We start from the raw sequence: 25,307 nt of genomic DNA on the forward strand, positions 1-25,307 counted from the left end.
TATATATATATATATATATATATATATATATATATATATATATATATATATATATATATATATATACATATATATATATGAACTAGGCTGGAATAAACTATCTGAATCTGAAAAAAAACTCCATAGTCCACAATACACCCCATTCCTGGTAAGACTGTAATATACTTGTTCCATAGCAAAGAGATCGGATATGTTCTGTCCTATCAGAGTGTAGTGTAGCCCAGGCCAGGTCATACCTGAAGGTCTAACCATTCCCACACGGCTTAGAGCGACGGAAGAGAGCGATGAGCTTATATTCACAAATGCCCGAGGGATCTGTTTAAATTGTTTGTGTGTGTGGAAGAGCGTCTGAAAGCTGAGAGTAAACACCCTCACGGGATTCAAACCATGACGTAGGGATGGACGGATAGAAGGTCGCCAGGGAGCCTTCTCATTCTGAACTTTCACTCTCAGCTCGGGGTGATTGGTCTTGGTCACACACTTTTATTTATTTTTCTTGGCTGTGCAGGTGTCAGAATAGCGTGTCACGAGGCGGCAATGAGACGAGGTGAATGTTTTGTTGCTGGCGACGTGTAAGTGTGCATGTGTGAGGGAAGAGAGAAAGTGGGGAGTGAGCTGCAGTGGATTGGATGCTTGTTTAATTGTCTTTTTTTTTCTATCTTCTTGTTTCTGTTTGTCTGTTTGTCTGTTTCTTTCTCTACTTGTCTGCTTGTGTGTGTGTCTGTTTCTGTCTCTCTCTCTTTCTCTCTCCATTACTTCACTATACGCTGCAAGTAAGTCACGTAAGTATCATCACCAGAATCGTAATATTTGCACCATTCTCCATTCACCATCACCATCACCATTTAACGCGACAGTTGCGAAGTGGCGTGTTCCATCCGTAGCGGCGAGAATTACGAACGAATGTCACGCTCTTACCTGCAAAACTCACCTGTCATACTCACCTGTAGCACCCGAGTAGGAAGATTCACGTACTCATCCAGCGTCACCATTATTATTGTTGTCACTGTCACTGTTATTCGCTAGACGTTGCTTCTGTAGTGTCTTCCCGTCATCTTCACTATTATCTTCATCATTATTAGTATCTTCACCTTTCGTATCCGTAAGTATTATGATCAGGTGGATGGTGACACGTATCTAAAGCTTTGTGGGACTGTAGTTAAGGGTGGAACAGCCTTATTAATTGCCTTGTTAGTGTGTGTGTGGTAGCCAGACGACCACGGAAATCCCTCGAAAATCACCTTATAATAAGCATAAATTTATCCGTAAAGCTAAAGAAAAGCAACCATTTGATCATTTTATCTCACTTAAGACCCACAAATCTCTGAACAACAAGACAGGAGCATGATTCTAAGCACTAGTCACCCGTTCGAATCACCCGGTGCTCGAGACTCGGTTTCAGATTGCTGCTTCACGCTTGCCACGCTTACTCACGCAAGAGAGAAAGAATAAGCCCTATTTTTACACAGCAACGCATCAGTGCATCTTTTTAACACCACATGCATTACTTCATGAATAAAATTAAAGCTTTGAGATCAGGAGAGGCTCAGGTTGTGGTTGTGAAAGGTACGTCTGATGTAAACTTGGCAAACGCGCTTCCTTCTCTCTACTGGGGGGGAGAGAGGGACGGGGAGGCGAAGGAGGGAAGGAAGGAGTCACGTACGTAGGCTTGGATGGACGGACTGAAGACACGTGTAGGAGGAAATTCTGTCAGTGAAAGGTATCCGTGTGCTTTACCTTATTGCGGGTTCGCCTGGATATACCTGAGGACACGGGCCGCTGGATGTTACGTGTTTGTGGTCGTCACCTGCAGGAGGATGGCAGAAAAACGGCAAAATAGATCCTTTCCTCGCTGCTGCCGAAGTCTTGCTCAGCCATTGCCCGTCGCCCGGTTAAGGTGAGGTGTCTTTTTATCGTTTAATATCATCTGAATCCGGTTGCTTTTCTTCTTGCTGTAGTGGACGGAGTAATGTTCAACCCTTAAGTGCCTTGTTGTTCAGGTAGGCTCGAGGGTGATGATAGAAGGAAGGTTAACATGGATTGAGATAAATATTGTTTCAGCTCCTAACATGAAATGGCGGTAACTTTTTTTCTTTTTTCTGCTCATCCTTTCCAGTGTCCATATCATTTCACTCTTGATTCGCTAGTCTTACTTGAGTGGCTCTCGACGATATTACAGAAGAAAATTGTACCTACGGACACTAAATGGTTCTAACTACCCAGTATCTCCCTCTGCTGTCGATGATTATCTTTCGTAATTATGCCATAAACCTGCACTGGGTTAATTTGCTTGAGGAACCATGGTAACAAAGTCGTTAAGATAGATAACTAAATAAATATGAAAGTAAATAGGATAGAAGGATACGTGAAGGATTTAAGATTAGAGGCCACGAGGCGCCTCCCTTTGGTGCAGCAGGTGTCTGAGCAGGGAAGGGCGCGGCAGGGAGGCGGGGAAAGGGCAGAAGGTAAGAGTATGGCAACGTTTTCTAATGAGGCACAATGAGGAAAGGTAAGGGCAAGGGTTAGACATGTCCTCAGGTAATTAAATCATCCGGAACATTATCTCAGGTATTCGCCGCTGTGCACCTGTCCACTATTCTTGTTAATCAAGTTATTTTCACCGATATTCCGTAACTTCCATGGAATTTCTGCAGTAAAACTGAAGGCGGAGAGAGAATAAGTCAAATAAGATCAAATGCGTTACGTTCCGCGGTTAAATGCGTCACAGGTGAGTTCCCTAATGGCAAGACTTTCCCGGGAGCTCACCTGTGTGGAATGAAACGGCTCATTAACCACTGCTCCTCCCTGTTTGCCTTGAAAGCGATAAGACCAAGCGGGGCGGGCCACCAGGCTGCGCGTGTGTATCTTCGCCGTCGTGTGCCTGTTAATTAGCGGCGATAAGATGGTGTTCATGATTTGCGAAACGGTTCTGAGTTTGTATTCGATTTAACTGTGTGTGTGTGTGTGTGTGTGTGTGTGTGTGTGTGTGTGGATGTATGTTGATTATGCGTTGAGAGAGAGAGAGAGAGAGAGAGAGAGAAACTAATGGTGTATTCTATAGAGACTTATGTAAAATCACTCCTTCAGACGTTGCATGACCTCAATGTTGCTGCACCAGTGTCTCAGTCAATCGGTAAACCAGTCCGTCCATCGCCCCTCCTGGTTCTTCTGTCTCTGACTTTACCGTAGTACTACAGCTTGGCAATGTATTATGTCTTGAAATAATGAGATGTGCATTTAAGGACCATATTCTGAAACATTTCTGTCGCGCACCTCCACTATATTCTAAAGCCTGTAGTTGAAGTTACACGGGATTTTAAGGATATTTTTACAGTTCCAGTTACAGATTAACAAGTTTTCTTCATTATTAGTAGGGAAAACAGTCCTGAAAAACCGGATAATCATGTTTTGTGGCCTTTGAAAATAGTTGTGGTGAGAGAGCAAAGTGTTTCAGACAGAATACATTCATAAGCAGTGAAACTGACCTTGGATTGAACCTGTGATGCGACGCAGTGTATACTCACCAATCAGCCTATAATGATCGCTAAGATAGATGAGTTTAATCCTTTAGATATACCCCCACTGCATTCATGATTTTTTTGAGTAAATGTATAGTTTACGCCCAGACAGCTTAAGTTTACCTTTCATATTGGCGTTTTCCTTGCATATACCGCCCTTTCGTTTTCTTTCACTATCCCATTTTCTTTACCAGTTCCTCTTCCATTATTTCCCCATGCCCGCACCAAGGTAGCACTTCCCACATGCTCTGCTCCGTCATCCAACTCTCCAATCATCAGTTCTTCGCGAGTTCTCATTCCTTACGCGATCTTTTCATTTCTCCTCCTATGGGTTACAAGCAACTCCACGTATTCACACTCATTTTCCCCATTCCTGCTCCCGTGCCGTGTGTGTTTAATTTCGATGGTAAAACTTCGATTCATAGGTCGTTGATAAATTCGCACTACACTGTTAATTAAAGAAAATTAAAGAAAGTAAGAAATAAGGAATAGAAACTTGCTCTTGAAATTTCTGCAACATGTCATCTTTACAACATCCTTCTCTGCCTGTCATCCTTACAGCATCCTTCTCTGCCTGTCATCCTCACAGCATCCTTCTTGGTGTGTATTCTCTTTTTTCTCTTCAAGTATCCTCTTATGTATGCTTTGTTCTACCTCTGCAGCCACTTGCTTCCTCGCACCACTATTTACTCTTTTCACATTATATAAATCATGTACTTCAGAGGGTGTTAAATGGGAGCTGTGGTGAGTCAAACACAGAGCTGGAAATCTAAGACATTTATTTTTCCTAGTATGTACTTATCTAGAAAACATGGGATGTGACGACGTAGCAACCATGTTGGATATGAAAATGGCACTCCGGTCGGTCCTCGTCTGCCTGTGATGCAATGCAGGAGCTTTACAAATATTAAATGATAATACAACACTCCTCAGGCCATATCTGGAAGATTACACTTCGGCTAGTACAAAAGAAGCCTTGAAGAAACATTTTCCTCTCAGTTGTAAATGACATTTTTCAAAGGTAAAGCTTAGCCACCAAATCCTTGCTTTAAATGGAAAAAAATAAAAAAATTCCCTTAGGTCTCCTTTAGTACAAAAAATATAGTTCAAATATTTCAACATTATGTAATTTTATATATATTAAAGCGTTGTGTAATTATTTATATCTCATTTCTTTTTTTATAAATCTGTTAGTGTTCTGGATGGGTCATGACGGGACTGATGTTCACTCTTTAATTCTGGTTCGTGTGACAGCCTGTCAGTTTTCTTTGAAATTGTCTCAGGGTAAACTGAAGAAAGTTCTCTGCTAACACTTGGGAAAAGAAAGCCTTCAAAATCATGACCATTCAAATTTCATGAAAGTTGTCATTCCTTCTACATGTGGGTTTTCATCTTTTATTTTTTATTTTTCAAATTTGATTTCTATAAAATTCTCTTGCACTGAGTAAACACTGGATTCTTGTGTTGGAGAAACCCATAAGCAAGATAACTAACAAACTATATGATTTCAGAAACCAGAAACCAAAGGAACATTGAGCCTCAAGTGGAACATAAAACCTAAACCAAGAGGTGAACCAAAAGGTCCCCACCAGGCATCCTGAAGGCAGGAGTGCCCGCCCAGCCAGCCCCCCACCAGTGGCAGAGAAAGTCATGGTGCACTCCAGTGACTAAAGGTAAGTTTGGTTCATCATTCTCCCCTGCATGATTGGGAAAGTCACGGCGAGGCGCTCCAAGGCGGGAGGCAAAAAGGAAGACCTCGATCAAATGTTCCCCAGCAGAGGTGGCATGCCACTGGTCCCTGGCAGCTCTGGTGAAGCACGACAGCAAGCTAAAAGTACTGACTAACCACATCTTGAAAATAATAACAATTTGTAAACTACACTCACTATAGTGAAAATAATTATTTCCTTTTACAAACGTTTTCTACACATTTTTACGAATTTTCCTCACTGCTACCTAATGAGAAAAATTGACAAATTACAACTATGGAAAAGCTTCAGACATTACCGGACCATCAGCTTGGTCTTGCGAGACAAATGCATAAAGGAAGCATCATTATTACGTCCATAAGAACAACATTTACGCGCCTTGTTACAAGAAAGTCTCCTGGAATTAACATGAAAAGTTAGCCGGATAACCCACACCGAAGGAGATGGCTCGACTCCTAAAGCACATCGCCTTTCAAGGAGAAAAATATGACTATAATTCATCAAATCTATGAACTTTTAACTAATACTAATGAACTTCAAGCAACTATTGAGTGACATACAAAATGCCAATGGTGTCTCACCATACCAACTAAGAGCCTAATCAGTTTCTATGTGAGTCCAAGTAGTGCATCGTGTGTACACCGGCGGTGACTTCACAAATGGAATACAAATTAAAACTATTATCTTAAGTACACATCATGGTATCTTTTACAGCAAGGAAACACAAGCAGAACACATCACCAAGAGCTTAACCAAAACCACAGCCATCAACAATTATTTTTTTTGAATTGCCCCTTGAACCTGAGGGAAGAAGAATGGAAACGGCAAAAGTGTCCAATATGCTAAATTCCACCTGATGGCTCCAACATGGCAACTGTAAAATTGTACAGCAACATGACAATGAGGGACAAAATATATACAACACTAGAGAACTCCATGAGCTTGATAAAATGAGTATGAGTACGTATATATAGATAATATGCAGTTATAACACAGACAACTTTAAACAGTAAGTAAAAACATAAAAATCTTTGAGATAAACGTATTATAAAGTATTTACAAAATGACAGGGACCGAAGTTTTGGTGCCTACATATTGGCGACTGAGACAGACACGCAAGATTAAGACTTGTGGTCTCTGTAATATCACAATGGTAGTAACACAACCAGACCTTGTGGCATCACAACAACTCCACACAACACAAACCAACAATATACCAGGAATGATTTCAGTAGCTCTGCTACTTGCTAAAGATAGCAACATTTGTCCAAGAGAGGAAAGGAAGAAATCATCACAAGCTGCAAACAGTCTCCTTACTTCTTACAAGAGGGGGATGGCCGCGGCCCCGCCCAGAAGACACACAAGTGTTGGAGGCACGCGTTGGTGCCACTTGTGGGTGCAGGGGGGCCAGCGGAGGGCCAACCCTAGGAGGTGCCTTCCTTCTCCTTGCCGGCCTTGAACAACTCCCTCTTTTCCTGAGCTGTGCGCCGAGACTCGCGCTTGCTGTCCTCCCGCCGCAGGTCCCTCGTGTCCCTGCGGCTACGACTGTCGCTCCGGCCCTTCTCCTTTCCTTCTGTGTGCTCTTTGTTGGGTCTCTTGTCTGTGGTGCAGCAGTGCTGTCCACCACCCTGAGCTGAGCCCGTGGGGCGGCCCTCCTTGCCAGGCCCAGGAGTGGCCTCGGTGCTGGTCCCTGGGGGGGCTTGTCCTCGCCCGCTCTGGGGGCTCTCACAAAAACTTGTCCGTGATGCTTCCTGCCTTTCAGGTGAATCCAGTTCCTCAGGAGCCTCCTCCAGAGGGCTGGTGGACAGTGCTGGTGGGAGGCTGACGGCACCGCTGTACCGCTGGGACAGGCCGCTGGACCGCAGCACGCTGGGGGTCTCATAGTTGGGCGGCGACTGGCTGGTGATGGTGAGTCTTGGGGGATTGTTGGTCAGCTTGGGTGGGGAGGGAGTGGCCAGGGGGCTGATGGTGGCTGTGCCCTTTGCCTCAGCAGACCGCGGGTGAAGGCGGTCTGGGGACAGGGCACGGCGCAGCAGTGGAGACCCCGGCTCGGCACTCTTGGGCCGACCGAGACACTTCTTTGAGGCTGGCCCAGGGGTGAGTGAGGAGCCAGGGGAGTAGGTCTGGGTGGTGTTGGAGGATCCAGGACAGTGATGGTGGTGGTGGTGATGATGGTGATGGTGATGGTGGACCAATGGTGATGGGGATCGGGTAGGAGAGGCTGGCAGGGGTGAGGGGGAGGGAGTGCGGGCCAGGGGGGAGAGCGGGATATGACCCACTGACTTTCGCCTGTTTGGAGAGCGGAAGCAGTTGACGTTGGCTACCTTGTGGTTGACGTGGAGGGATGACGGCCTCTGGTGGAGAGTGGATGAGCCGGCAGGGGAGTTCGGCACTGAGGACGTGGGGGAGGAGGACCCGGAGGAGTTCAGGGGCGACTGGACCTGCTCCACTGAGGGGGAGAAGAGGCGGGCAGTGGGAGGTGAGTGAGGTGACTTGCAGCGTGTGGGAGAACTGGGGATGCTGTCCTGGGAGGAGACGGAGCGGTTGAGGGACTGGAAGCTCCGGCTGGGTGTCAGCATGGGGGGTGACCCTGAGGCGGCAAGCTGTGGGAGGAGAAGCACAGTGAGCCACAGTGACAACAAGGAAAATAAGAAATTAACTTTTAAGGCTGAAACAAATTCTCCATTTGTTTATTCAAATAATTTAGTCTTAGTCTTCCAATAAAATTTATTTTATTCAAATATCTAGCATGACTTAATCAACTTGTGGCAAAATTATTTTATACATTCAGAAGTATTTTTGTGGTTAATTTATTATTAGTCCAGGCTACAAAACTATTTTTATCATGCATATATAGTATACGATTGACTCTCTTCTCATAGAGTTTGCAATGTACACCATTTCCGTACTGACTAGGGAGAGACGGCTTCCCCAAGTACTCTACACTAGGACTAGGCTGTACACTGAAGACTATGATTTAATACAACAAAAACTACACCATCCACAAGCTGAGATGTACATTATTTACAGGAGGATGGGAGAGCAACACTCAGATGCACAGTGCGGCGCCACCTGCAGCGCCTGGCCACAGCCCGGCCACCACAGAGGTGACGCCCCATGACACACCACACGGATCACCACACCACACTACCCGCCACCTCGACACAGGTGACGGTCATCTAACCACTTAATAATTATGACTGGTTTTACTTTGTTCATTAGTGGTTTCAATGATGACTAATTAAACGTTGATTTTGAGGTTACTTTTAAGAACTAGATACACTGTCATTTCAACACCATGATTACGGCATCTTCAATATCTGATATACACTAATAATATATGACAGTGCTTGACAACAAGATTCTTTGCCTTGGTGTAAGTGCCAAGTGCATTATGGGTTATTTTCTCAGTTACTTTCTTGAGGGTAGTAAGCAGGACAGGATTAAATCCCTGCCAAGTCATCATGGCAGCCTCAATGCCTCGCCTGGAGCCAGCCAGTGTGTGAGCTGCTTGCAGGCATCTTCCATGGCTGATTCTGTGTGGCTAATTTTCTAAGACCAACCAACTCACTCAACTCACCCAACTCAACTAACTCATTCCATTGGTTATGTGGCCTGCTTCTTTCAAGGCAATTAAGTTATCTTGTCAATGTGTCTTCAACTAACAGAAGCCATACTAAATAATTTCAAGCAGGCTTGCAAGCAGCAAAGATAACACAGGAAGAGCCTTGTTGGATGCCTGCAAGCAACTAGTGTTCTGGCAAGCTCCAGGCAGGAGCATCAAGGCTACTGTGACATTGAGGAGGCTCTGAAACTCTGTCTCGTATTTACCCTCAACAATACACTGAAGAAAATTTCCCACTGTCTTCGCACTTTCAACTGGGCATCCAATCTTCTTGTCAAGCATCATATGTAAAGGAGGAGGATCACAAATTGTATTATGGCTGAACAAACCAAGTCTTCATCTAATATCAGTTCATCTAAACAACATAACTGAATCATAACTGCAATGTGGTCCCAACTAGGCAATTCCCAGCAGATACCATGACCGAAGATATTCCTGTCCCTTGTATGCTGTAATTCTTTCACTCTCCTTCCTCTTACATACAGTGGTCACAAAAGAAACCTACACAGTATGGCTGCAGCTTCATCATGTGTAGCCACAGCCTGCACACACAAGGGAGTCACCACATGGAAGGCAACCACCTGCCACCTGCAGATGCCACTGAGTTGGATATTCAGCACTCACATAACCAGCAATGTGAAAGCCCCTGCTGCATCCTATTGTTTCTGTCTTTATAGCATCATAAATATATATCAAAGCATGTGAAAAACTCCTTGTTACACCTGAAGCAATGCACAAGTTACAAGTTTTCCTTTTGGACCTCAAAGATAGCTACAATGGCATAAACAACAGGGCACGTAAACAATCGAGAGATGTGGTCATATTAACAGTTAGGTGAGGAATGAAGATCAATCCACAGAAAGCTGAGTGGTTACCTTGTGTGTGATGACTCTCTTACATCACTGAGGTGGCAGTTACACAGAATCTCCACACTCTCTCTCTCTCTCTGTCTGTGTCTCTCTCTCTCTCTCTCTCTCTCTCTCTCTCTCTCTCTCTCTCTCTCTCTCTCTCTCTCTCTCTCTCTCTGCCCTGCCCTGCCCACGGGACCCACAGGATGTCTCCCACAGTATGTTTACAAACCCACAGGAGACACCCCACCAGGTGTGATAGTCAGGTAACGTTTGACCCTTATGAAGCTCTACTGACCCCCTAATGACATGAAATCTTGGTGGACACAATTCTGACACTAAAATGATCCTCCTTTGCCTCTCCAGGAACTACACTGGAGGGCTGCTGCTTCATCTATGGCCAGGACCCAACACAGCAAATTGTGATTATAATTACATCCATGAACAGAGTCAGGAAAGGATGAGAAGCAACTAGTAGTGAGGTGTGGTTGGTCAACACTCCTGGCTGTTGAGTTGAGGGAAAAGTAAAGGGGTAGTGGGAAACAGAATCTGTACAAGGATGAAAGAGTACAAGCAACAAAACTATTATAGCTGTAGTAGTGAAAGTAGTAGTAGTGGTAAAAGTGGTTGTAATAGTAGTAGTAGTAGTAAGGCTATTGCTGCATGAAAAGCACAACATCGTACCAAAGTAGCTGAGAACTGAGGCACAAAATCAGGAGATAAAACAGGAGCCGACTGAGGAGTACTCAGCTGCAAAAGAAACGAGTGAAATAGTACAAATTCCCAGCGACCACCAGCCCAGCTGCCACTTGCTGTCAGTGATGCACTAGTCAGGCACAGCAAAGCCTCATCTTGCTGACCTCTTAAAGATGTTTTTAAGTTATGGGAGATTTGTATTGTGTGGTTATAATAGATAAATACATAAATAAAGCTGATTTTTATTTTCTATGAGGTTCAGAATGTATTGTAGTTTACAAGATGCATAACAATGAGTGAAGCTTTGCTGTGCTGAGAAAAGTAACCTTCCACCATCCTAACTGATATTAAGAGAGGTAAATTTTAACTTAGTGATGTGATACAGTGGCTGCAAATAACCTAAAACAAAGAAAAGTTAAATCTACTTAAGAGGTGAAAAGCCTTGAATCCCCGGTGTGGTAAGGAATGAGAGGGGGCAACATGGCTAACAGCAACATAACTTTAATAGATGATGCAGTGGGTGATGTTTTCTATTCATGGAATTATTAAAATTTTGTGAGTAAGGTGAAGAGCTCAGGACTTTTTGAGTTAATCCAAAAGCATTATACACAAAAAAAGTGTACTCAATCATCAGACCAAAACAAGCGACTACCTTCCAGCATTCCATATTGAAGAGATGTTACTGAGCAAAGAAAAATAAAAAGGGACATTTTGCTATTATAAAATTATTCTTTGTGCATTAATTCATTCCCTTGAAAACTAAGGGGAGAGCACAACAACAGATTTGCACCAACACCCATGACTTGTGCTGTTAGAGGTAGGGGAGGAAGGGAGAGGAAGATAGGAGGGAAGAGTGGGAGAAATGGGAGATGGCTGTTGCTGTGAAGCTTCATGTGTCATTCAATTCTATCTCATAAGAACTTGTAAGAACTAATTTATTTCACTTGTTATCCTGAACTTAATGCTGCTGCTGAAAGTAATAAAAACTAAAATAAACCTGAATGGGGGAAAAAAAAAAATTGCTCCAAATCTTTACTGTAATTCATGAAAAAAATACTGAAATTCATGAGAAAAAAAAAAAGTTAGTTCAATACTACTCATCCCATGCCTTCAAATTATTTATCTGTATACTTCAAATTATTTCTCTGTATACTGTGGCATATCCAATGACTTAAACGAGTGTACATTAGTTATTACCCTGAAACTCAGTGCTGTGCTGTGTTGGGTGGACAGTGAGCACTTAAAGAAAACAATTTTACCAGATGTGGACTTGATGCCAAACTCTCACTATAACTAACTGCTAATTCCAAATCATCAACACATAATGAGAATGGCTGGTATTAAAGAACAAATGTTCATTGCTTTAATTTATGGGATTTGTTAGCACTAAGTTTCTGCATTCCAGTAACTCACTCCACTGCCTGGTTCACCCCTATGCCACAATACACAGCTTGCATAATGCCTGAACATGATTTTTAGTCCTTACTGAGGCTCTGTTCCACGCCGACTGACCAAACCTAAGGTGGTCAGAGGCACCCCTTACCTGCTGAATTTCCGCGGAGACTCTCTTGTTGGACACCCTCCGGAATAGTGAAGTTTTCCGTCTCTTCTCTGACTCCTTCTTGGAGCGGCGTGGTTTGGCTGCTGGCAGACGCTTGGCCAGCTTGGACGCGCCTGGATGTCTCTTCCGCCCACCTGGGATGGAAGCATTAGTAAGAAAGTGCTAACCAATAACTCAACAACAAACTGAAGGATCATGTCTACCTTGGATTGCCATCACAAATTGAAGTTTAAATGTTTGGTTTTACTTAGGGAAAACAGGGAAATATACAGCTATACAACACTTACAAGAGAAAAGTCCACATAGCCTGATGAATAAAAAGATACATATACCAAGGCTGTCTTCCCAAGCTCCCCCCAAAAATGGGGCTAGCCAAGACATGGTGCATAACTTACACATTCATTCTCACTCATACCACTTCCCTTTGGTGTAAATAAAAAGATAAAATGATGAATAAATGAAAAAAGTAGTACAAGCAGCTTGATATACTGTAATCATAACCCCTGCCTTAGAGGAAACGTGGAAATATACGGCTATGCAAAGAAACAGTTGTCAGTCCATATAGCTTGAGGAAGATCAAATGAATTAATGTGCGAATGAAGAGAAGCATCTTAACTCATCCAGCTTGATGTAAGGAACCGCTCCTACCCAGCCACCCACCTGCCCTGATGGAAGTCTGGTCCAGTGGCATTGAGCGGAGGGAGACATGGTCGGTGGAACTCATGAGCAGCGTGACGACCTGGGTGTGGAACATTCCCTGGATGGGCTCCCCGTTGATGTGGGTGATGAGTTCCCCAGGACGCAGGCCGGCCTCAAATGCTGGACTCCGCTGGTCAACATCCTGAAGGGGAGAGTGTTGAGTAGTGACGCTAATGACAATAGTATTAAATAAATAACACTTTACCCTTAAATACACCACACCAAAACAAAACACCATTTAACTAAAGTCCATAAAACAAACACTAAAGGTAAAAATTTTCTTGATTATTCAATTAATGTCAATTATTAGTACAGAAATAACTTAAGTAATGCATCAGTAACTAATCCTTGACACTCCTTCCTGCAGTCCTCCCAGCCCTTAGCCCTGCACACTCACCCCCTCACCCCTCACCCCCTTACCATGACCAGGTGATGCACAGTGTAGTAGTCAGAGTCCCCGAAGTAGACCCTGATGGCTCGGATAGTGAAGCCGAAGCCCTGCGGACCTCGGCGGATGATAGTGGGAGGCTTGAGGGAGTTGACGAGAGGAGATATTTCTCTGGAGGGTGAGGCATCCCTGGAAGAGGCTGTGCTGGAGCCACCTGGAGACTGGATGGGCTGTGGAGAACTGTCGTCTGTGGGGAAAATAGAGCATGTGGATAAGCAGGTTTAAAATCAAATATTCATACTCTAACAATGACACTATATGTGATACAATAAAAGAAATGGTTGCAACTCCAGCATTTATTGAGAACCCTCTATAGTAATACCAGTACTCTTTATTTTATGATTCTTGCATTAAATAGTTACATATTACATTGCAGATAAATTTCATAACTTAAAGCATCCATCTCATTTTGAATACAGGTACCAAGTTTATCTAATTACAAGTCTGCATCCTTTCTATCCAACATCGGCTTCCTTTGGAAGATTCTTGTATTTCTGCAAGTGTGCAGAAAGTCTGCACACTTTCCATCCCACACCAGCTTCTTGAAGGCCCCCCAGCCACAGCCTGCCTGACTCACCTGTAGGGATCATGAGGGAGAGGCCCGAGGCAGAGGCACTCTTGATCACCTGCCTCGTCCTTTGCTTGAAGGCTGGCGATGAGGGCGGCACGTTGAATTTCGGCATGGACAGTCTTTCCGAGGCTCCTGGTCGCTCGTCCACCGGCGACAACTCCCGCAAGCTTCCGCCCTCCATGCTTGAAAGGAACAAACTTGACTTTCAATTAAATGCTGAACTTGGTCACTGTTGTGTTGTTTGTTGTTCCTACATGGTAGTCAAAATGCTAAAGTGGAGCTGTGTGTGGAAGAAACTTCTAGTCTGTTTTGTCTAATATTTTTACTCATCTTTTTATCATAACATGCTAAAACTACAAGATTTTATACACAGAACTGAAGGCAAAAAAAAGCATTACATAAAACCAATAACTACAATTAGTTTTATAAAAGTTATAGGCAGCTACAAAATACCAATGTAATGCTCCACATAATAAAACTACTACTCTACATCGGCCATAAAAATGCATGCAGACTTGAAAATGACATAATAAAATAACTCAAAGTATATCATTTGACAATCACTACCCAAAAACAGTATATTGATGATCCCTGGCTGGACAAAAGGTCCCTCCCAACCCATTTCCTAAGAGTGAGAGAGGCCCAAGCTCAAGAGAAGGACGGGATCCATGTGGTGATCCATTCCTCATGGTGCCTTGCTCTACACCTCTAATGTTACTTCGTACCTTAGCCAGTCTTCTTCTCCAGATATGGAGAATCTTGGCAGAGAATCTCTAGAGTGAGAGTGCAGCCGTCTTCTTCTCTGGACTTGGGGTGACACATCCTCGCTCTCAGTCTGTGAGGACTCTGGGGTGCTCTGACACACTGGCCCTCCCTCTAGCTTACCACCAGTCCTAATGATGGAGCACACCAAGTTTTTACCTCCTCTCCACAAGGATACAAAGGAAATTAAAGAAACTTAAAAACATGATTCAAATGACACATAAAAAAGTTAAGCGAGATGCAACACCTCAGCGTAGGAAACTTTCACTCACACATCAGGGGTCGCTGGGAGGTCCTGGCTCTCCGTCTCTGGAGTGTTCGTGGAGGACTCAAGGGTGGACCGTGAGGACTCTGATTGGTCGCTGTGTCCAGAGTCCCCACGAGACACAGAATCTCGAGGGTCAGCATTGTCCTGTCCTCCCTCACTCGAAGCCTCCGTCTGCATAAGCAAAGCGTGATTAAGACTGAATTTTATAGGAAAAAGCTATATTCTTCCTCATAATGACACTTTTTTCACGTTTTCCAATTTCTGGAAAACCAGAAATGACAAGAAAATAACCTATGACGCTGATCACTACATTACCTGGAAACTGGTGTCTAGCTGAGGCACGTCAGCAGAATGTGATGACGTGATCTTGTGGTACCTTGGAGAGTATGAGGAGAAGGAAGGGAATGCTCCACCCTCTCCTCCTTCCTCACTGTCTTCCTCCAACTCGTGGTTGTACCGATCTAACCGAGCTGTACAAGAGAATTGCAAATGAGTAACTATACCAACAATTCAAAACATGCCAATTCTGCTCACAAATAGTCAATGAAAAAAAAAAATTAAGACACAAGAAAGATCCACTCACTATCAAAGTAGCTTGTGTCCTCGTCGTTATCCAGCTGGGGCACAAACTCGGCTTTTTGCCTCAAGAGTGAATCCCAGTCGATGGGGATAAAGAAGACGTGCTCCTTCACCTCCATGGCACCTCCTACTGTACCAAGGCGATCCAGCGGCGAGTGGTGGAGCAGCGCTGAGATCAGGTCCTTGGCATCCTCCTGCACGGGCCACTCCTCTTCACTGGGCCACTCTATGTCATCATTCACCGTGTGGGCAAACAGTTCCTCAGGCGTCTCCCCAAAGAAGGGGACGCAGCCAATCAAGAATTCATACAGGATAACACCCATCGCCCACCAATCCACCGGTTTCCCGTAGCCTTGCCTGGAATGAGACGGAGGTTAAATACAACTTGAATTTAATCCAGACATATTGTAAAAGTGAGAAGGTGTATATGAATGACTCATTTGTGATGGCTTCAATAACCATGAAATTAATCTATAAATATGCAGTCCTTGCCTTGCCTGATATGAGATGGAGATTAAATACAACTTGAATTTTATCCAGATACTTGGTAAAAGTCAAATGATGTATGTGAATGACTTGTTTCTCCTTAGTAATGGCTTAAAAATGCTACATTCATCTATAAATGTACTCTTTGTTGAGATCCAAATGTGTACCAAGTCTATGCCTCTCACTCACCTCAAAATGACCTCTGGAGCAATGTACTCTGGCGTGCCAAACACCTGCTTGTCTGAAAACTGCCTCGTCTCTTTGTCAATGTAACCTTCGTACAAGTTGGTGGCCAAGGACATGAGACCCATCTTGCTGAGGCCAAAGTCTGTCAGCTTGATGTGGCCAAGGGCAGTGATCAGGAGGTTGTCTGGCTTGAGGTCTCGGTGAACAATGCCATAACTAGAAGACAAAGTTAGCTTGCCAATTGTGTAAAGTAGGAGAAAATGCCTTAATAATACCCCATATATTACTTTAGATGCCTCTATCGTATTATAGTGAGTTACCATACATATATACATACATATACCAAGGCTGTCTCCCTCAGGAAGCTAAGACAAAGCACATAACTTTCATATACGCTGTCATTCAAAGCACTCCCTAAGCCCCTCCCGCCTTCACTTGACAAGGGTAAGTTGCACAGCTTGGACAGTTAGAAAATCACGATACCTGTGTAAATATTCAACTGCCAGCACAGTCTCAGCAAAGTAGAACCTCGCCATGTCAGGTGGGAGGGGACCCATGTTCTTGAGCAGCGTGGCACAGTCTCCACCCTCCACATACTCCATCACCAGACACAAATGCTTCTTGGTCTCAAAGCTGCAGATCATGGACACAACGAAGGGATTGTCTGTGAAGCTCATGATGTCCCGCTCGTTAAACACCTGCTCCACCTGAGGCAACAAGAGGGCATTAGGGTCAAGCTACTAAAATGGTAATCAGATCTTCATGTGTCGATGATTTTTCAAGTAACTTTTTGAGTGAGTGTACATGAGGCTTTTGTATTTTTCAAGTGTGTGTTAAATTTTTATGAGTGAGTGTATACGAGTTCTTTTTTCAAGTGTATGCAAATTTTTTTTTTGAGTGAATGTACCTGAGTTTTTTTTCCAAGTGTGTGCAAACTATTCATCTTTTTTTTCAAGAGTGTAACTATATATGAGGTTTATATATTTTCAAGTACATGCAAACTTTTCCTGAATGTGTGTGTGTGCCTGAGGTGAACATTGCTGTACCTGATTCCGCAACATGAGGTTGTGCTTGCTGATCTTCTTCATGGCGAAGCGCTCCTTGCTGATCTTGTGGCGGACAAGGTAGACAGCTCCGTACGCCCCATTGGATATCAACTTGACATTCTCATACTCCTCCTCCTTGGGTGAGGACTTGGAGGGCGGGCTGGAGGAGTGAGTGGAAGACTGGCCCGGGGAGTACTCAGAGTTGGAGGTCTTGCGGGAGTTTGCACCGCTAGCACTTGTCCCGCTGCCGGTGCTGTCCTCTGCATCACCATCAGCTGCCAGGTCATCACTCAGCTCTGGAGACAATGATATGTGAGGTAAGGTTCTGGTGGTGGTTACAGTTTGGCTGTGACTGTACACGAGAATGTGGGCTTAAATAATGCAAAAAAAAGCTAATAAACACAAAAAACTAATGGTGGTGAATGGTTACACTGAGGTTTATATGACTTTACACTAGAATGTTGGTATAAATATTGCAGTTTCTTAAAAGCTAAAAAACAGAAGAAACTAATATGATAAACCAGCAAGAACAAAAACTCTTGACAAACAGATAATGATTGTGTAAGTATAAATTTTTTACTTGAAAACAAAAGGATGAAGATTACACTAATGTTACCAGAGCCAATGAAAAAATGCTCCAGTCCTCACCAGCCAAGGGGTCCCTGTTGAGGCCAAGTTTGGTGATGATGTACTGAGGGATGTCTGTCTTGATGCCCTGGTTGGTCCTGGCCTGACCTTCCGCCTGCTCCAACAAGTGGTAGAACTCCTCAGGGTCAAACTCCAGGCACTCCAGGAGACGTGCTGGCCGGGACACGATGAGCAGCAGCTTCTTAATGAGGGACGTGAGGTGAGCGGCGGCGTCCGGCGACTTGTCTTTTGTCTGTGTGGTGACATTTTGGTGACTTGGAGAGAAACACCTCAAACTATTTCAAGAAACCAAGTATAGGTGCACTAAAAAAAAGTAAAATATGAATAAAACAGTCTATTGCTATTTACTTAAGATAACAAGTAAGGACAGACTAGAAAATACTTATAGAAGTATACAAATCCTTACCTCAAACACCTCAACACCTTTCAAGGAACCAAGTAAAGGTGTACTAAACTAAGACAAAATATAAATAAAACACTACTTGCTGCTATTCATTTAAGAAAATAGGTAAAGACAGACAGGAAAAACAAAAGCTTTGGGACTTACAAAACCATCAAAGTCCTCACCTCACAAAGTAGCTTCTCTAAATTTTCTGAAAGTTCGTAGAAATATCTGCTGGTTATTAGCTTTTCCTGAGACTTCTGCAGACAATCCTTGGCCATCTCAATGACCTGGTGGTGGACAAAACGGGCAATGGCCACTCCGTCCTGGGCTATGTCGGGGCTTCCCTGCACCTCCATGGTCCGGTTGTCCTCAATGAAGGTGTTTAGTCTCTCCTCCATTTGCTGCGTTGCCTAGGAGTCGTGAAACAGAAGTCAGCAAATGTCTCTCTCTCTGTGTGTGTGTGTGTGTGTGTGTGTGTGTGTGTGTGTGTGTGTGTGTGTGTGTGTGTGTGTGTGTGTGTGTGTGTGTGTGTGTGTTCTGACATGCTTTGCTCTCTCACCATGACAGTTTTTAAAGGCCACTGAGATGATTAGCTGGATTCTCAAGACCGCTTCTCCTTTTAATAATGAAGAAATTTTGTTAATCTGCCACTAGAACCATAAAAATGCCCTTAAGTATCCAAGCAGCTTCAACAAGAGCCTTTTGAAAGGAGTGGTGGTGTGGCAAAAAAACAGTTTAAGAATATGGTTCCTAGATCAAGATTTATCCTGCTTTTCTTTTAGTTGATATATATTCCTTGCCTCATTCACAGACAGAAACCACAGACCCACCTTGGGGAAGCGTTCCTTGTAGAGGGTGTTCATCATGATGATCTCATTGTCCACCACAGGGGAGCGTATTGGACTACTGCATGGGAGAACAGAAGGCATCAGTACAGAGAACAATAGTTACTCTTGAGCACGCAACAGAAATGACATGGGGACAGACTGGAGTGTGTGAGGAGGATGTATCAATATCCCTGATGCAAGACACATGACCTTGACAGGACTGTATGACAACTAATCCACTGCACGTCAAGATTTACTACATACAAAAGCAATGAACCACTATTATGTACATCTGTTGCTGTAATTTTCCCTACTGTAGTACTGTAACCATGAATCTTTTGTCGTACAATGGCTAACATAACTGCCACACATCTTGGGACACTAGGAGAGATGAACAACCTTTAGGAACAAACAAATCTACCTTAATCCTCCACAAGGGGTTTTACCTTCTCCATACATTCCTATATCAGAAGGAATTCCCATCTCTCCACTCCACAGCTATGTCTACCTGGTATCATAAACTTGTAACCTTGAATAAAATGTTTACACTTAATGATTATCTATTTTTACACTTTTCCATTTTATATAATAATTACATATTGATCTAATGTTTGTTTATTTAACTAGATGCCATTTATTTTGCACTCCTTATTCATTTGCTCTTTCAAGGAATTCTTACTAATATCCAATTCAATGTATTCCTATAATTTGTAGCTATCCCAATATCAAGTTCTTGTCTCATTGTAAAGTTGTGGTGCATCTTCAAAAAAATTAAATACAAATGGCATCTAGGCAACAATGTAAAATAGTTTTCTGGCATGTTGTGATTACGTATACAGTAACATTTGAATTACCAGTGCATACACCGAAATATTAAGCCTCTTTAGATATAAACACAAAGCCAGCCATTGCCCATATAAACAAACATTCATGCTTAATGTATGTTAGAGTGAACCCATGCTGCTTTACTTGACATACTACAAAACCTGCAGTGTGGCTTTATAACAAATGGTGATGAGAGGCTTTAGAGATGGAGTGATTAACGCGTCACACAGCCACTGCGCTCCATAGTGGCAGGCAGCAGTGGGTGTACGACTATGATGCTCTGGATGGGAGTTGTACCTTAAATCAATAAGTGGGTCTTTTGGGGCACTGATATATGAGTACTTGGTAAATCTGAGGACTCAAGCTTAATTATGAACAGGTATGTGTGGGATCAATCTACTGTACTGTACTTGATTACTTATTTATATTTCTTTCAACACGTCGGTTTTCATGATGGAAAACAATGAGATGTCCCTCACTCCAAGGGGTGAAAGGAAGGAGTAATATTGTATTTGGGTGTTACTAAAGGCCTGCAACCAATTTTCAGATGAAGATGATAGTGATAATGATGACCACCATAACAATACAGGATTATATAAAGCAACTGAATAACAGCAAAGTATAAGAGTTCAAATTACAAATCAAAATGTATGATGCTGAGAAAAAAAACATATGCCAAAGAAAAATTAACTTAAATGTTAAGTGAAAGGCAACTAGTGGTACATGACAACTCTGTGCTGATAACTCTGCAGTCTGATGTCATCACATGGTGGTGTGCATGCCCGGTGCACCACTAAGGCTACCTAAGTGGTCACAACAACTCGTCTGTACAGAATTCACTGAATTATCCACAACTGCACCACAACACCACAACAACAGCTGGCTACACTAGACTCCTGTGTACTCATCATTAAACCAAAGACCAACATAAAAATACAATTAGAAAAAATTAATAGTGTTCTCATACACATCCTTGATGTTGAGTTGAAGACTATTATAATTAACTGGTAAAGAATAAAGTGAAAAATTAACCCATAAATCATGGAATATCATGGATATTATTGATAAATATATAATAAAAAATACTACAATGGTATTAGTGAGTGCATGTGAAGTAAACTGGGGAGTGGAGGGTGTGAGGGTGTGACAACACCACAATGGCACAGCCACAACACAGCAGACACAGGCAGCACATCACAGCATGGAGGAAGCAAGAACATAAAATACTAAAAAGAAAATTATTTAGAGGAAGATTTACAGGACACTAGTTAAAGGTGGTGACAGGAAGAGAGAGTTTAGAGGTTGGATATCTTACTCAAGTGTGGAGATGCACAGCCAGGCCAGACTAGAGCCGCACAAGGTGAGGAGAACAAAAAAAAAAATTATCACCCAGTTAACTCATCATAAAGTGTAGACTTTAAATCACTAAAAGCAGCAAATTATGTATTTTTAATATATCTATCAGCTATCAAAAAGCCTTCACAGTTTACTGTTGTGAAAAATGATAAAATCTGTCAAGATGTTAAACTCATGAACTACCCATGAGGAGGTAGGGCGTGGGCAAGTTAATCAGCACTGGAGGCACATTGCCACAGGCTGGCGTGAGCGGGGAGACGCATCCTTCGTCTTATTGGGCACGTAAAGTTTGGTTACTGAGTCTACATCACAACACTCACTTATAAGAGAAGGGGAAAAGATCATTGGGCTGAAACTCATGAGCAAGTCTCTTCTTGGATGGACATGAAGCCTTCCTCTTACAGGAGGTTATATTCAAGGTTTGAGGTTGCTGCTGTTTAGTTTAAGTGTTCCTTTGTGAGTCTGAGACATACCCATAATAATGTAATGGACTAAATTTGGCTTTGGTGAAATGCATTCTTGTCACATACATGCCAAATTACTTTTACTCAGTATTCACACAGAGTTTGATCCCAAAGCCATGGAATCATGGTGAGATTTCACAACAAGTGTGTCAAGTGCAGTGCCTATATAGCAATGTTGCTTTGCTGCAGCAAGTTAAGGTTCCTTCAGCTGTACTTTCTCAAGCATTTGGTGCATTATGGCTTTGCGCATACACAAAAGTACATCAATCCTTGCCCCTCTGCTTAGCTGACACAGGCCATCACTATAGCAGCTTATGAAAACCAGCGTACTGCCAGACCATTTGCAAAATGTCAACTGAAAAATATACTGAGTGCAACAGAGAGAAACGATAATAAAAATTTGGGAGGCGTCATATTTGGTTTTGGAGAAGTGCAGGAGGAACACAGGTGGCAGTGGTGGTAGTGGTGGTGGTTGTGGGTGTGGTGGTGGAGGGCTGGGGGAGGGGAGGCAGAGGGTGTTGCCACTTACCTGAGGGAGCGTGAGCGAGGCCTGTTCATGGGCGACCGCCGGCCGTCCTCATCTATAGAAGGGTTGCTCTCGCCAGAGGAAAAGTGGCGCGAGTGGGTTTGGCGGACCTCATCAACCGCCGGGGAACCAATGTTGAAGTTGGGAGCCCCTGCTGGTGGCCCTGTGCCCCCACTCGCCCCTTGACCCCCTATCTGGTGTAGCCTCTCCTGACTTGAACACTGGGACTGCAAGGGAATGACATGATGCAATCAAAACAAACACGAATTACATGTGTGTGTGTGTGTGTGTGTGTTTATATATATATATATATATATATATATATATATATATATATATATATATATATATATATATATATATATATATATATATATATATATATATATATATATATATATATATATAGACACACACACACACACACACACACACACACACATATATACAATAAGGAGAGTAAATGAGGGAAAAATATAGGAACAATAATTCACATGAGTGAAAGCAATTAGGCCTTTTTGCTTGAGTGGTAGGCATGGTATAACGTGAATGTGTACACATGTCTACACACACGCTCTCTCTTAGTACGGTATTAGTGTATTGGTTTCTTTAGGTCCCTTTCTATTACTGTACAATAAGTAATAATGTAGTACATAATAAAATTAGAGTATAATACAGTAATTTTGTTCTCACCTTGAAAGAAAACAATGTTTTAGTAGTGTACTGTAAATAGCAAGAAGGAAGATAATGCAACCACACTTTATACCACGCAACGGAGTGCATCAAACACACACGTTTATTACTACACTTGATGTGGGAGCCTTTGTTGCTGTTCTTACAAGACACGCCTTGATGTGTACACACATGACGAAACATAAAGTGCTGAGAGTTACACACAGTGCACACCACAAGATGAGGTGACAAACTGATGTGACAAGCAGACCAGGCCTCTGACTCAGTAGCATTTTCGAAAGGTGATGCAATGTTTTTCTCCTGCGGAGGCTAGCCACACCTTCTGCAGTGATGTCACGAGCTGCTAACTCCTGATTGGCTGGTGCCTGAGAGGAGGCAGGAAGCAGCCAATCAGGAGTTAGTAATATGTAACATTAATGAAGAGAGTGTGGCTAGCCTGCACAGGAGAAAAGCATTGCACTATCTTTCGGAAATACGCGGCTGAACATGTATCAGCAAACTCTCCCGCATTTTACGACCTAGTACGTTCATAAAATAAATCAAGTGTTTGATAATTTGAAAAAAAAAAAAAAGTAAATATATAAATAAATAAATAAATAAATAAATAAATAAATAAATGTAACTTGTAAACAGTTAGTTCACTAAATAAAATGAGTGTTAGATAGATTTAGAGGGGTTATTATAACTGAAATTGGTAAATAGAGGTTCGTTATATTGAGGGTTTACTATACAAAATGAACTGGAAGAGAATCCTATGACAAACCCCAAAAATCAAAAGTGTGTGTGTAGTGAAGGTGTGAATGAGAGAACTAAAATTCCTGTGATGCTGGACAACTACTTACCGACACGTTGGAGGAGCCTGGGGTGGTGCCATAGCCTGAGGACGGGAGAGACGCCACTGACCACCTTCGACCATCGCGGCTCTTCACTGGTGCAAATGCAAAATGCTGGAGTGGGGACATGTTTCTTGGGGACTCCATGGGGCTGCCTGTGGGTGGTGACAAGCATGTGAGTGTGTAGCAAGGAAGGTGTCAGTGAGATGATAGCAAGGAGTCAGTGAGTGAGTAAATAACTGGACTAATCTGAATAAGTGATAACTGACTAAATGAATGTATTTTGGGGATGAACAAGTGAAGACAGTGACCATACAAGAGAGGATGAATAAGAATAATGACTGAATAAACATAGGAAAGTGAGGTGTCTGAAGATATAAATACTAATGTACTAATAAATAAATAAAAAAAAAAAACAAGAAGATACAAGCATAAATAAACTGATGAGTAAAGGAGGGTCACTTAAAAGTTTTCAGCCTCATCTGAGACATACATCAAAGCAAAAAAGTTTCTGAGCAACCCAGATATCCACAATAGAGGAGGAGGAGGAGGAAGAGAGAGATGAAGTGACTTACTCTGGCTGAGGGGAGAGTGACATCGTGGGAGGGTTGGGGAGGTGGTGGCGATGAAACTCTTCCTCTGTCCCGGGACCCTGTTGCCCCGTCGCACCAAACTCAGCTCCTTCTGTGGGCGTGAAAGCAAGACACTCAACACTTTGCACAAATAACTCATGATGAAAAATATTAAGAAGTTTTTAAGCAATGGTGAGAAATCATTCAGGTGAAGATAGATCAATTACATTTCACTATCTCCATGGGTCAAGTCTGAACATCAAGCAAGTATGCCATCTTTAAATCTTAAGAGTACAAAGAATATTCAGCACTGAGCCTTTGCCAAAGAAAATGGGTGTTGTATCTTTGAATGTACAAGATAAAGCCTTGCAAGGTATATACATGATGCCTAAGAATACATCATACTCTATACTAATGAAGAAAAGAGTGCAGGATAAGGATACAAAAGCTTTCTGTCATAATTATGTGGTCTCTTCACTTTCCACATGAATTAGATGAAGGTAATGAAGTGGCACCTGATGGCAGTGTTCCCCACCACTAGTGCCTTTCCCACACCATGACCACCACTACCAAGCAATGGTATTCAGAAGTCCAGCAACATGACCACTTACCATCGCACACATTTCAGCCACAGCAAGAGTTCTAAATGGGCCACCACAACAATTCACAAGGCCAGTGATATACCACGGCAGTCCTGTGCATTCACAGTGTCTTGAGCATCACACTTTGTTCCCTACTATATTTTGTACTGAAGACTCGAGTGTGTTATTACCTTTTGCATGAATACCAAGTCAATACTTAATGCAACTACAGTAGTAAAGTGTGTGTGTGTGTGTGTGTGTGTGTGTGTGTGTGTGTGTGTGTGTGTGTGTGTGTGTGTGTGTGTGTGTGTGTGTGTGTGTGTGTGGCTCTGATGGTGATGCACGGCTGCCCACAGTGCATGATAGGTGTTGTTATGGTAGTGAGCCTCGGTGTGCGGCGGTCCGGGGATGCACTTGGCAAGGTGGCATCCAGCAGACCCTTGGGGTCACAAGTACTACATCACCTTTATGGCCCATTACTCTGGCCTCCTCCCTCCTGCTGGAGACTGGGTGGTGAGGTGAAGAATTTTGGAATGCTTGCCAAGATATAGTGAATAGCACAGGTTGATGTGAGGGAGATAAAACAAGAATGTTG

At 42.9% G+C, this 25,307-nt stretch overlaps 1 protein-coding gene and 1 long non-coding RNA gene across 24 annotated transcripts in view; one reads left to right on the forward strand and one right to left on the reverse strand.

Moving 5' to 3' along the window:
• Positions 1–4,280: 4,280 nt before the first annotated feature.
• LOC135089427 (microtubule-associated serine/threonine-protein kinase 3-like) overlaps positions 4,281–25,307 on the reverse strand; it is a 271,594-nt gene continuing 250,567 nt past the window's right edge. For 14 of the 22 annotated variants that reach the window (XM_063984974.1, XM_063984985.1, XM_063984987.1 and 11 more), the window contains 20 exons: positions 24,135–24,243; positions 23,569–23,714; positions 22,037–22,260; positions 21,003–21,032; positions 18,866–18,941; positions 18,218–18,445; positions 17,651–17,882; positions 17,003–17,298; positions 16,440–16,663; positions 15,960–16,172; positions 15,289–15,641; positions 15,021–15,175; positions 14,710–14,876; positions 14,401–14,568; positions 13,682–13,872; positions 13,077–13,291; positions 12,618–12,798; positions 11,940–12,091; positions 10,385–10,450; positions 4,281–7,830 (listed from right to left, as the gene is read on the reverse strand). In XM_063984974.1, coding sequence (XP_063841044.1) covers positions 6,652–7,830; positions 10,385–10,450; positions 11,940–12,091; positions 12,618–12,798; positions 13,077–13,291; positions 13,682–13,872; positions 14,401–14,568; positions 14,710–14,876; positions 15,021–15,175; positions 15,289–15,641; positions 15,960–16,172; positions 16,440–16,663; positions 17,003–17,298; positions 17,651–17,882; positions 18,218–18,445; positions 18,866–18,941; positions 21,003–21,032; positions 22,037–22,260; positions 23,569–23,714; positions 24,135–24,243 — 4,605 coding nt within the window. In that variant the 3' untranslated portion in view covers positions 4,281–6,651. Of the gene's footprint in view, positions 7,831–9,058; positions 9,120–10,384; positions 10,451–11,939; positions 12,092–12,617; positions 12,799–13,076; positions 13,292–13,681; positions 13,873–14,400; positions 14,569–14,709; positions 14,877–15,020; positions 15,176–15,288; positions 15,642–15,959; positions 16,173–16,439; positions 16,664–17,002; positions 17,299–17,650; positions 17,883–18,217; positions 18,446–18,865; positions 18,942–21,002; positions 21,033–22,036; positions 22,261–23,568; positions 23,715–24,134; positions 24,244–25,307 lie in introns of all 22 variants that reach the window. The other 8 variants (XM_063984983.1, XM_063984971.1, XM_063984979.1 and 5 more) reach the window with 8 other exon arrangements.
• On the forward strand, positions 6,996–11,489 carry LOC135089441 (uncharacterized). Of its 2 annotated transcripts, none has more exons than XR_010261488.1 (3): positions 6,996–7,135; positions 8,258–8,395; positions 10,067–11,489. It is a non-coding gene; the product is annotated as an uncharacterized LOC135089441 (long non-coding RNA). The 2 variants fall into 2 exon arrangements; XR_010261487.1 differs by lacking the exon at positions 10,067–11,489 and adding an exon at positions 9,338–9,561.

The sequence above is a fragment of the Scylla paramamosain genome, chromosome 33, assembly GCF_035594125.1.
Source record: "Scylla paramamosain isolate STU-SP2022 chromosome 33, ASM3559412v1, whole genome shotgun sequence".
NCBI classification, from domain to species: Eukaryota; Metazoa; Arthropoda; class Malacostraca; order Decapoda; family Portunidae; genus Scylla; species Scylla paramamosain.